This window comes from Schistosoma haematobium, chromosome 6 (genome assembly GCF_000699445.3).
Source record: "Schistosoma haematobium chromosome 6, whole genome shotgun sequence".
NCBI classification, from domain to species: domain Eukaryota; kingdom Metazoa; phylum Platyhelminthes; class Trematoda; order Strigeidida; family Schistosomatidae; genus Schistosoma; species Schistosoma haematobium.
Genome location: NC_067201.1, coordinates 4,425,896 through 4,439,929, shown reverse-complemented (window position 1 = coordinate 4,439,929; position 14,034 = coordinate 4,425,896). Strand labels below are relative to the sequence as shown.

Below are 14,034 nucleotides of genomic sequence, written 5' to 3'. Positions count from 1 at the left end.
AGGGGTGTTAGGTCTTTATCTTACTTGATTTATTTACATACAATTGGATTAGATTAAAACATATCCACTATGAATATAAATTATGTCTTGCTCCTTCCTTGTGTGTGCATGTGTACATTTATATATATATATATATGTGTGTGTGTGACTGCGTGTGAGGTTAATCTTTTTTTCTACCATGGCAAACTGAAAAGCGAATAACCATTTTTCATAATCTATTTTCTAATCTTATCCAAAGCAAAACAAAAAAAGTTTTTATTTTCTTGTAAATTTAATGAAGAATTTATTTGTCGATGAAATTTGAGTGTTGTAGGGAGAATGAACGAATGATAACATGATTTTAATCATATGAAGTTCAACGAAGGGATCTCTTTTCAAAGAAGCTGTACAATCGTATATATATATATGAAACTTTTCTTGTTAAAGTACTAGTTTCTTGAAGAAATGTGAACATAAATAACCAAGATGATATAATAGAAAGATTATAACACTAGATTACGTAATACGAATAATAACAATAGTTTTAGATTCAGATACGGGGACACGTCCCAGTTTGGTTCTTCAAAGGTGAGAAGAAAGCAGTTAGGAGTTCTATGCTTGAACACCTAATCGATTGTAATCATTTTACGGATCCATAGTTTGATTTTAAGGTTGTATATATGATTCGTTCAAATCCACTCAGATTTCTTGGTATCCAACTACTAAAAGTAGCTAAAGCTCTTACCATCCATGAGCTCAAAGTAGAACTATGCGTACAAAAGGAATACGTCCTATCGTTACCGTTACCTTGGTTTTAATTATTATTATTATTATTACTGCATTCCCTTTTACTTGTGTCTTATATTCTCACTATTTTATTCATAAATACTGATAGCATCCGGCCCATGACTGTTCAGTATCTTACATAGACAACTATTTAAGAATACTTGTACCTTCTTGATGATGATTGTACTTCTCCACGTTTCAACTACGTACAGTAGGACTGTCTTGACGTTCATATTGAAGATTGTGACTTTGATATTGGTTAACAGTTGTTTTCAGTTGCACATGTTATTCAATTGTAGGTATGCGACCCTTTCTTTGCCAATCCTTTCCTTTACGTCTGCATGTGATCCTCCTTGTTCATTGATGATGCTTACCAGGTACATGAAGGATTTCACATCTTCCAGAGTTTCATCATCAAGTATGATTGGGTTGGTGTTCTCCGTGTTGTATTTGAGGACCTTGGTTTTACCCTTGTGTATGTAGAGGCCTACTTTTACAGAGGCTGCTGCTACACTAGTTGTCTTCATCTGTATTTGTTCGTGTGTATGGGACAGGAGGACCAGGTTATCTGAGAAGTCCAAATCTTATGATTGATTCTGAGCTATTCATTATATTCCATGCTTCATTGTCTAACTTCAGTTCTTCAGCTGGTATATTTTCTGGTTCTTCTGCTTCCCTGCTCTTGATTTGTGTGATGGCCACCCTGATTTCTTCCGTCGTTACATTCACTAAATCTAAGTCTATTGTTATTACTCGTATTACAAAGTCTAGTATTATTACATCATCTTGGTTATTTGTGTTCATATTTAATGGGGGAATTAGTACTTTAACAAAACATTTTCATATATATACAATTGTACAGCTTGATAATAAGTTCGTTGAAAAAGAGATCCCTTCGCTGAACTTCGTGTTTTTAATTTAGAATGATTTTAATAGTTGAATTCATGAGTCCATTTAAGCTGGATCACTATTGAAAACCTGGAAGCATTGGATGGGCGTTTCGTTCTAATATGGGATTCTACAACAGTGCGCATCCACGATCCCGAATACGGAACTTGAACACAGGACCTTCGGTATTTCACGTGAGCTCTGAACTTTTAGAAAACTGAGCTTAAATCGACTCATGAATTCAGATATTAATATTACGTTAATCACCACAAACCCCAATTCTGATAAAAATGATAACATAGTTGAGCATATAGATATATACATTTTGAAATGAGGAAATAATCAGTAGTGTTAACGATTTTACAACTAAATTAAATGATTATTAAAACTAAACGCATAGGTCTAAATAAATTATAATCCTGATTCTTTTGAACATTCAGTTTTTCGTAGTCACTCCAAGTTCGAAGATGGTTCGTAAAGGTCGATCAGAATGAAACTGGTTTTCATAAATACTCAATCAGTGAGATGTAATGTTGAACGTGGCACATATGGTCATCAGTTCAAGTTGCGACATCACGTTAGTACAGTATGATAGGACTATCAAGGCAAATTCCTGATCAATGGAAGTGGCAACAGTACGAGTACCCGTGGAAAAGATATGGTTCGAGAAAATAAATAAACAAACTGAAAAAAACACAAAATGACTTTAAAACTCTGGATCTAAGGAGAGATAAATAGTGAACGCATCTATGTAAATGAGATGAATTCTGATCCGTATTACGCAACGTCTTTAACCACTGTTCACGATTATATGCGGACCCCAACCAGATAGTTTCCGCCTACCGACGTAACTTAATTCAATCGTCGATGACTTTATGAACAAATCCGGTCTTGGTTAGGCCACATCCATTAATTAATTTATAATTACCCATCACTATATCTTACCTCAGCATTAGTGATTAGATAAACAGAACAAACGCAACTGAATCTTCGGAGGCATCTATCAAATATTAGTAAATTACCAATATATCATAAATGATCGATGTATTATATCATTATACTCAATCTTTCTTTTATATATTACTACCATTGTAGTAACTACTATGAATCTGGTGTTCATCTTAATGTGCTAACGAGGTGTGACAACATGGACCGATGCGTATATGTGCTTGGTCCTAAGTTGTAGCTGACTGACTGATATAATTGATCTCATTATTGTTTATTTATTTGAACACATAAATATTGGTGCAAAGGGGCATCGAATACATATGCACCACACAAGTCACTTGATTTGTATGTGGGCTGTGATACTGCACGGCTGCCCAAACTGAAACAGGTGGTTTTCCTATAGGGCCACACCCGGAGCCTTCGATCTAAAGGTCTAATCCACAAGACAGGGGAGCAAATTTAGGAAATGCAGTCTCATTTTAGCCGGTGACCATCAATAAGTTCATATGCCATTTGTTTCCTCAGGATTCTGGAACCCATTTGCACCATTGATTTGGAATCAGGATTTTCCAACTTCCCTAGGTGGACCCTTCATATCTACCAACCCGGTTAAAGTTCTGGATATTCACTTTTCGTCCTCTCAATTTCGTAAACAAAACACCCACTACGAGAAGGCAGTGAGTAGGACTTCTCTGGTAGTGGCTGTATACGCGTGTCCATGTGAAAGCATTTGTAAAGGGTAAGCTGACTTTCCTCAACCTCAACTGTACCAGGGCATTAGATCAATATGAGGTATAGCATGACGAAATATTTAGCTAACTATATGAAAGGATGATTTATAATGAGCTTTAATAAATCATCATATGAATGATGACTTAAGTTTGAAATGAACTTAGTTATCTATTTGATTCATCTGCAGTTACCTACAATGTACTGTTAAATTCATCTCAGTTTAGTTATAAGTGCTCAATTTCAGACAAAAAATTCATCTGAACAGAAAATATATGTACATGTTCAATTTTTTTAAACTAACCAAGACTTATCATATCAATTGAACTTGAACTGAAATAAACCATGAATAAGTAGCTAATGCTTGTTACCAATTTCAATATATAAATGAACAAAACTATAATCTTATTCAAAATTGTCACTTTTCACAAAACATATTGAGATCTCAATTCAACTGATGTGTCCTAAATAGGACGAAACACGCCTCTTGTATTCCACTGCTAACCATTATCCATCTTTGTTTATTATTGTGAATCAATGATTATTTTTTTTAAGAAAAAAAAATGTGATTATTATTATTCATATTTGAACAATGTCATAGTTACTCACTTGAAATAAACCTTTATAGAATGTGAATGGATTTTTTCTTGTTACCGAATAATAGAGTAATGCTAATGTACCAAGTAAATGTATAGCCAAACCAGTAACTACAGTTATCATATATAAACCTAATGCTTTTGCTGTATCACTTAAATTTTCAATTTCTAACATTTTACTTAATATTAGAAAGAATATACCAAATGGTGAATATCTGAAATGGAATAAATAAATAAGAGATAAATTATTAAAAAGAACAATAAAGGGTTTAGAAGAACAATAAACAGATTGGAATTATGGAAATTGACTTACATTGTAATGGTCAAAGTAGGCGTATCATTTTATTATAACCATAGTAACTCTCCTACGATGTATTTCAATTATGGTCGATCTTTGTCAAGCCCTTTGATGAACTTATTTAACAGATAATGTTATTTGGATAGTCACAATTCATCTATTTCTATATATCATTGTGATCATTATCATGTCTGTATAAACATGTAAACTTGATCACATGTGATAGCTACGCACATACCACTTTTTAGTTTAAGAGTTGATCGCTATGGCAGTGTTTGTCACTGAAAGGAGTACCAAAGAAGTATACTAACCTTGTAAAGGCTCTCTAATCGAACACAACTGGTCGAGTGAGAGCTTATGGCGAACAGTCATCCGAAATGATTACCTCAAGTGGTGTTCGTCAGGGCTGTCCACTCTCTCCATTCTTGTTTAATTTTGTCGTTGACCAATGACATAGTTCTATTTGGTGAAGACGCTGACAAAATTCAGAGTCTTCTGACCACTCTAAGTAACAATGTAAGCATGTTCACCATGCGATTCTCCCCCTCGAAATGCAAAATGTTGCTTCAGGATTGGGGTGCATCGACACCCGAACTAATGATAGGGAGTGAAGTAGTTGAGCATGTCGACCGCTTCACTTATCTGGGAAGTCTCATCAGCCCTTGTGGTCTGGTGTGTGACGAAATCTCAGCACGGATACAGAAGGCTTGACTAGGCTTCATCATCAAATACGAAGTAATGTAATACTTAGCAGGCTCACAATATTCATATGTGACCAGATATCTGTATGAAGAAAAAGTCTAACATTTGTGCAAAATTGGATGTTTTCCATGTAGTGTTCACTTTGAATACAAATTTTTGTATTGACAAAACGCTGACATTATATAATGATATGACTGTTTATTGTCATTACGAAATAATTTGGTATTTGATACTCATTATAACGATAGAATCAATTAAAATATAATTGACGATGAAGACTACTTTATTTACCAACCACTAATTAGTTATTCTGCTTGTCTTCATCTAATCACTGATGTGCACAAATACTTGGTCGACAGCATTCGATCTACACTAAGAAGGACCTGACATACATAACATTGATCACTACCTAGTGATAAATCAATTGTAAATATATATCAGTCCTAAACGAGGTCACTCGCGGCCCGGATAGCTCAGTGGTAACGTCTCCCTGAAGATTACAGGTACACCTTGCTGACATGTGCCAAATAACACGAAACCTAGGTCCAGGGTTCCTTGTTGACTAACTCCAACCACAATCTTATCTCAACATAGTGTACGCAATATCAAGTCACCTAGACTGGTGACCATATTGCGACTTGGTCGATAGGATTCGATCTGCTCTAAGAAGGACCTGACATACATGACATTGATCACCACCCAGTAATCACTCAACTGTAAATGCATAAATAATGTCCTATAAAACATATTTCACAACTACTATTAACATTCGCATCAAATCAGTAGAAAAATAAGCATTTTAAGCGATACTGTATTCTCTGAATTTATATCATGTTCAGTCTAACATCCATTTCTTATCTCTCATTAATAAAAACTATCATAGTTCCAATTGAACTTTATTCAACTTTGTATTGAGTAGATATTTAATTATGAAAATAATTTCCCATATTGTCATATGGTTCGAGGTAAGGGAAAGGAATACCTTAATCTAGGTTTCGGCCAGACCAAGACCTATCAACTGGTAGTAATTTGACCTAACAATCTAAAGTCTAAACACAATGCAAATGACTATGAATCACTTAGACCAGTCACAACACTACAATCCGATCAACAGAAGTCTATGATTATCACTGAAGATTAAAAACATGATAATGATTATTATTCAGTGATTTATCAATTTCTCTTTCAATAATCATTGATTTGATAATTATATACATACAGTTTTATATTATCACAAGTAAAGTTTACTTACAACATAATAACTTGTACCATTCTCATGACAACTTCATTAAGAACAGAGAAAAATTGTACCATAGTCACAGCACGATCACCCATTTGGCCAAGTATTATACCAAATATAATTGAGAATGACACCAATCCTAGAATTGTTAAAACAAAACATTTATAAGAAGCATTAATTTATTATATCGTTCAAGTATAACATATATCGTTTATAGTTTGAACTGATTTGATTAAAACAAGCTTTAATCAATGTTATGAATCTTAATCTGAATAGAATAGATTAGCAGGATTATAGTTGACACGATAATAAGCTTTTTATAAGATTATATCTTACTTACTTAAGTCTGTACCCCTTATGGATAAGCATAGGTCGCTCACCAGCACTCTTAATTCAACTCTGTCCTAAAGAAACCATCCCATTTGCTATTCATTCTGTTCATGTATGTTTTGAATTTCCGACGTAGTGTGTTCTTAGGCTTTCCTCTTTTCTGTTTCCCTCGAAGATTCCAAGTTAGTGCTTGCCTAGTGATGCAGTTTGATGATTTCTGTAATGTATGTCCTATCCACTTCCAACGTCTTTTCCTAATTTCCAATACAGCTGGAAGTTAGTTTGTTCTCTCCAACAGTAGGTTGTTGCTGATGATATCCGGCCAACGAACAGTCAGTATCTTGCATAGCAAATTGTTAATAGATACTTGTACATTATTGATAATGGTTGTGGTAGTTCTCCACGTTTCAGCTCCGTATAGGAGATCTGTCTTGACGTTCATATTGAAGATTCTGACTTTGATATTGGTTGACATTTGTTTTGACTTCCATATGTTATTCGATTGTAAGAATAGGGCCCTTTCTTTGCCAACCTTCGCCTTTACGCCTGCATAAAATCTCTCACGTTCACCGATGATGCTGCCCAGATCATTGAGAGTTTCCACATTTTCCAGAGCTTCCCCATTAAGTGTGATTGGATTGGTGTTCTATGTGTTGCACTTCAGGATCTTGTTCTTTCCTTTTTGTATGGTAAAAGACTATATCTTGCTGTTTTGAAATAAATTTCTAACAAATGTCATTAATCATTTAAACTGAAATACGATATATTGAGATATTGTCAGTTACCCTGTTAGGGAAATTTCAAATACGAATACCAACTATCTTGGTGCTATCTTTTCCTCTGATCTGTTTCGGTCTTCTCTTTACTGTTATCGGAGAGAATGTCTACGTGCTTTTGGGATTACTCCACATTTACTCTTACAGTTGGTCAACTCATCCATATTACCTGTTAGTCTTTACTGTCCTCCATTACTCCCTACTGTGCTTTATAGAAAAGACCACTGTATTATGGAGAGTTCTGAAGGCAGTTATCAGGGTATGTAGTGAATCTTTTAAGGTCATTATTAGTATGATTGTAGCTAGACATCTTAAGTCTTCCATACTCCAGGGAGGTGTTATCTTATCAGATACTTACCATCCTCCTTTCATTGATATCTTTCTCCTTGTATATCTTCTGGTAGAACGAGACATCAATACATTAGAACTCATGCACGCAAGCAAAGGTATAAAAGTTCCATAATACCTTATCTAGCAAATTTACCCTGTGATGAGCAAGTGGTTAAAGTTGATCTTATCAATAATCTACATTATTAAACATAGTTCTAATTGAAATGTTGTACAGATTCAAATCCTTTTTCACCTTTTTCTTCTTTTTTTGTAAAAGAAATTCGCAGAAATGCCTCGTGCTGAGAATTCTATATTGTGCCAAAATATAATAATGAATGAAGCCATTAATAATAACAATAATCCACAGAATCTAGCCATATTTCGTAATAAGGCGGTGGGACATAATTTCTTTTTTAGTAATCAGTTAATCAACTCGTACTTCTTTTTCACATCTATATCATTTAACCTAACTTTTGTTCAAACCCATAGTTGATCCGATTGTTCGATGCAAATGGTCGGTGTTCTCCGTGTTTTATTTGAGGATTTTGCTTTTTCCTATGTGTATGTTGATGCCTACTGATGAAGAGGCTGCTGCTATACTAGTTGTCTTCATGTGCATTTGTTCGTGTGTATAGGATAGAAGAGGCAGGTCATCTGAGAATTCCAAATGTTCTAATTGGTTGCAAGCTGTCCATTGTATTCCGTGCTTTCCCTCAGATGTCGAGGTCTTTATAATCCAGTCGATCATCAGAAAAAAGAGGGAGGAGAGAGTAAACAGTCTTGCTTAACTCCGGTCTTTACTTGGAATTCATCTGTCAGCAGTTGAGTAGAACTCGTCATTATACATCAACTTCATTAACTATGAGAGGGCGTTTGACAGTGTGGATAGGAGAACATTATGTAAACTTCTTCGACACTACGATGTACCTGTGAAGATCGTCAACATTATCCGGAATTCATATGACAGACTACAATGCATAGTCGTGTATAGAGAACAGCTGACAGATACATTCCAAAAACCAAAGTATACTAACTAGTATCTAATCAACAACAATTTCAATCAATTAATTATTATACTATCAGTACAACGTTCAAAAAAGATATTGACGAGATCTACAATTATGATTTTTCATTGAATACAATCTTATTTACAAAATGATATCAACTTCATTATCATTAAAAACTTATATAAGTTTTCCATCTTCATTTAAGAATCCTTTAAATACTCTTATCCGAGACCTTTGAGTTTCGAAATAGTCAAAATATTATTATATGCTCCAAAATTGAAATCTGACAGTCTATTGTTCATCACATTCAAATATCCTAACCTTAAACATGATTATCACTGTGAAAATACAACTAATACCAGAATAATTTAAAAAGCAATACGAAGAAACAGAAAAGTAATATAATCAAAAGAGAGGTTTGTGGAGATTTTAGAAATTCAATAGTTGAATTCATGAGTCAATTAAAGCTAAACCACCATGGAAAACCTGAAAGCACTGCACAGCCGCTTCGTCTTACTGTGGGACTCCTCAGCAGTGCACATCCATGATCCTACCTCGCGAGATTTAAAACAAGGACCTATCAGTTTCGTGCACGAGCGCTTAACCACTAGATCACTGAGCCGGCCGACATCCAACAGTGTTAGTGTCTAACTTCAACCAATTCGTGAAATTGCGCTACCGTCCACCATTGTCTTCAGTGAGCTAGTATCTTACAGCAGACCTAGTTGAACTCGACTAGTCACAGCTTTGAACTAGAACTTCAAGAAATACATCTTGAAGTCTATCACTAGTGAGCACATGAGCACCTGTATTCGAATCCTGAGGGCAAGATCGTGAATACATACAGTTGAGGAGTCCCATACTATGACGAAACAGCCATCCAGTGTTTCTAGTTTTTCTATGGTAGTCTAGCTTCAATTGACCCATGAATTCAACTATTAAATAATAATATGGTTAGTATGTAATAAAACATGTAAATGGATAATGAGAAATACGAAAACCCAGAAAAAAAATTAGATTAAAACATGGTTAATTTATTGGTTATAATGAAATGGATACCAATCTAGTTATTTGATCTTTTTGTGTGTGTGTGTGTATGTGTGTAGATCACAGATATGAAATAACCTCAATGGATGTAATCGATTTTTGTTTCTTTTTGTTTTTTGTTTCGTTATTCTTGATCCCCCCTCCACTGAAATAATCTTAGTTGGATATTTTTGTAACGAAATTTGAATAATAAACAAAAAAAACATGGTGATTGTTAACATGGGACTGGATTTTGTTTCTTCCAATGTTTAACATGTTTTCTGAAATTTGATTCAGTTTTGTATTAAACAAAGTGACGGATAATGAATAATGGAATTGATAGATTTTATCTATACAACTTAATCATTACGAATAATAATAGAGTGATTTCAATAGTTGAGATCATGAGTTGTTAGAAGCTAGAATAACATGAAAAATCTGGAAACACTAGATAGATGTTTCTTCCTATTGTAGGACTCTTCAGCAGTGCATATTCATACTCCCGCTCACAAGACGTGAACACAGGTACTCATGTACTCACTAGTGACTGACTTCGAGACGTATTTCCTGAAGATTTAATCAGAAGCCGTGACCAGTTTAGTTCAACCAGGTCTGAGATAGTACCTTACTGAATATAATTCATTTGATAATTTTTGCTTGTATCTTCTCATTGTTGTTTAGGACTGCGATTGATCAGTCTCTTATTGGCATTCTGTGTGCATTGCCTCGATATTGCCTTAATTCACAAGCATTATAATTAAATTTAAACTTCATTCTATTTCACAAGCAAGTGTCTATCAGGACTCAGTAAATAAGTGGATAACGCGATGGCGTTTGAAGCCAATGGTACTGGGTTCGAGTCCCAGAGTGAACATTAACTCCGAGATGCAGGTACACCCAGCTGAAGAGTCCCAAATAGGACGAAACGCTCATCCTGGATTCCACTACTAGCCACTACCTACCCTTTGCTTATAAATAATAAAATACTTTCCATTCCTTAATGAGTATTAATAATAACAACAATAATAATTAGGTATTGTGTTGATATTCTTAACTCATTTATTCAATAAAATTTGTTTACATAATAGTTCTATTATTCTTTGATCTCTTTTTAATTGTTACCTTAATCATTCATTTTTATTATTATTCTGTTTATACATCATTCTTAATCATTTTCTATCATTAACCCCTGTCTTTATGAATTCTAATTAAAGTAGAATAATATACATTCATTTTATTTCTGGTCACGTCACAAAAAAAATATTTAAGGTTAAAAGGTGTAATCTAATCGATCATCGTTATGTCACCAACATTGTTACCAGACAAAAATACCTAACTCGTTTATGTTACTATCCGGAAAATTCAAACAGAATCTATGTGTTCAACTGTTGATTCATTACTATAATGATAAATCTATAATTGTGATTGAAATCTTAATCTATTATTACTCTTATTCTGTTATCTAACCTTCACTTGGATAATTACTATTTTAATGGTTGAATTTATGCGTCGATTTAAGTTAGATCACCTTGGAAGACTTGGAAGCACCAGATGCCAGCTCAGTGGTTAAACATTCTCATGTTAGACCTATGGTCCTAGATTTGAATCCCGTGTGCGGGTTCATGGATGTGTACTGCTGAATAGTCCCATACTAAGAAGAAACAGCCGTTCGGTGCTTCCAGGTTTTCAGTATATATATACAACTAACCGATTACTGCGTAATAATAAATATCGTGTTCATTTATTTCTCAATACTGATCGAACGTTATCTCGAAAATTGCAACGTGACTATCAATCTGAAGAACTCGACATCGTCTGTGCGATGTTGATATGTATGTTAGTTGAAAGCGGCCGACAGTACTTGGGTTTTTTCCCTGATTGACCCACATCAAATAGGCTTATATGTAGTCTAAAAACAGATTAATCATGGCTCGAATAGTTCACTGTTTAAGGCTCAGATAGTGAAGCTGGACAATATAGGTTTAAATCCCATCGAGAACATAAGTTCCCTCAAGAATCCAGGTACACTTTACCGATGAGCAGTAACTAGCATTAAACTTAGGTCAAGGGTTTCCTGTTGACTACTTCCAACCACCTAAACGATCATTATATTGTTTAAATTCTACAATATTTATAAAATTAAGTCATTTTGTTCATCAGTTGAAGTTAGTGTGAAGAAAGAAAAGTTTCAATAAAACGCTTTATGTATTCAAATAAAAATAAACGTGTGCTACATCTTGATGTGATGGTCTAACATCGATTGGCTCATGATCTCAATCAAAAACTTAACAATCTCCACAAACCTATACTGATAATTACCATGTGCTCAATAATGACTAGCTTTATGAGGAAGTTCTCGGAGTTCTAGTGAGAAGCCGTGATCAGTGGAGCTATTCCGTGTAGGATAGAGACAGGTATCTACCTCAGTACAATGGAGGATGGTGGCGCAATCCCGTGGATTGGTTGAGGCTGGACATTAACACTTTTAGATGCCGGCTCAGTGGTCTAGACGTTAAGCGTTCGCGCGCGAGACTGGGTTCAAATCCCGCGAGCGGGACCGTGGATGTGCATTGCTGAAGAGTTCCACAATAGAACGAAACGGTCGTCGTGCTTCCAGGTTTTCAATGGTGGTCTAACATCAATCGGTTCATGATCTCAATCAAAAATATACATGTGCTACTTCTTGATGTGTTCGTTTGTTTTTCTCATTCTCCTCTAACATTATTTATCTCCATCTGTTTAGTTAGAAGATACAATAAGTAATTCCTGAATAAGTCGAGACGATAAGATTGTAGTTGAACTCAGTTTGTGCCGAAATTCGTCAGTAAAACACTCAATTAAAAAATTCCAGTAATCAACTATACTTTATCAAATCCAGCTTCCATCTCAGCAGGAAATTAGGAAAAGACAATGGAATTGGATAGGACATACATTAAGCAAATTACCAAACTGCATCATGAGGCAAACCCTAACTTGGAATCCTGAAGGGAAGTGGAAAAGAGGAAGGCCAAAGAACACATTAGGTCGGGAAATAGAAGTAGATATGAAAAGGATGTATAACAACTGGAAAGACCTGAAAAGGATTGCCTGGGACAGGGTTGGATAGAGAGTGCTGATGAACGACCTATGCTCCTCGACGAGGATTAACAGGCGTAAGTAAGTAATTATGTTTTGTTTATTGATTTCCTTACTAAGCACTGTCAAGTACTGTGACAGTTTTAATCAATACTTTAATTATAACTACGATCGTTGGTAGCCTGTACAAGTTACACATATTTGTATCAAAATGAATTATATTCAGAACAGTAACCATAAAAAGTAGCAGGGTATGTATAATGTTATGAAGTTGCTCTTACCTAAAACATTAGTACTATCCACATATTTCGGTTTTATGGCTTCATAGCTGATTAGTTTTGTTTTGTTTTCCATATTCAATGTACCATTGTTTCCATCAGTTAATCGAATATACTTCGGACGCTTAACAACTGTGACGTAACTACTTTGTTGTTGCTGTAAACATGCTTGTACTACATTTTCTGGAAATAGATTTCTGTCAATATAAAATAATAAAAGATAAATTTAATTAATTGAACATAATATCTACATAATGAATATTTGTATAGGAAAACACTCGAATAAATCTCAACTATTTTTATTTGAATGATGCCAATCTGTGTTGAGTGTGAGATGGTTATCCACCTCAGACAATACATGAATTGTTGAGCAAGATCATGGATCGTTTGAAGTAAAGCATTAACACCGTTGATTGTCAACTCAGTGATCTATAATTTAAGCGTTCGCGCGTGAGACCGAATGTCCTGGTTTCGAATCCCATGGACAGGATCATGGATGTGCACTGCTGAGGAGTCCCATACAATGAAGAAACGGCTATCCAGAGCTTCTAAGTTTTAGGGGTAGTCAAGCTTAGATTGATTCGTGAATTCAACCGTAAACATACTTTTACCACACTTAATTATTCATGGTCAATAACAAAAAAACGACATGAAGTAGAAAATGGACAAGTATTTAACCTCGGGTAAATTTTGACGACCTACTGTAGTGTATTCTATCTAAGTGCTTTCAAATAGACCTGGAAATATAATGTTAACCATCCAATAACAAAAATTTATTTCATCCAAATATCTCAAGAACGAATTTCCACAAAACGTCTCCCGGTTATGAAGCCTAATTTTAACATACTTTAGAGTTTAGTTGTATAAAATGTAAGTACTACGACTGTATGAAAACCTAATGGCATCCAACTCATAATTTGCTTGCAAAATTTAAACCTTCTTGAGTATAAGATTTTCTACACAAAAACAGAATAGTGTCATTGGTTAGCAATGCGATTAGTTGACAGTTCACTTTGACATTGATACAACTGTGCACAGTAGAGCTG

The 14,034-nt window shown here is 34.7% G+C and overlaps 1 protein-coding gene across 1 annotated transcript in view; it reads right to left on the bottom strand.

Annotated features, from left to right (window-relative positions):
• SLC1A2 (Excitatory amino acid transporter 2) overlaps positions 1 to 14,034 on the bottom strand; it is a 93,978-nt gene that overhangs the window by 11,724 nt on the left and 68,220 nt on the right. The window contains exons 5-7 of the mRNA XM_051216718.1: positions 12,992 to 13,185; positions 6,179 to 6,305; positions 3,940 to 4,141 (exon numbers count right to left, since the gene is read on the bottom strand). Of these exons, the coding sequence (XP_051065314.1) occupies positions 3,940 to 4,141; positions 6,179 to 6,305; positions 12,992 to 13,185 (523 nt within the window). The remainder of the gene's footprint in view (positions 1 to 3,939; positions 4,142 to 6,178; positions 6,306 to 12,991; positions 13,186 to 14,034) is intronic.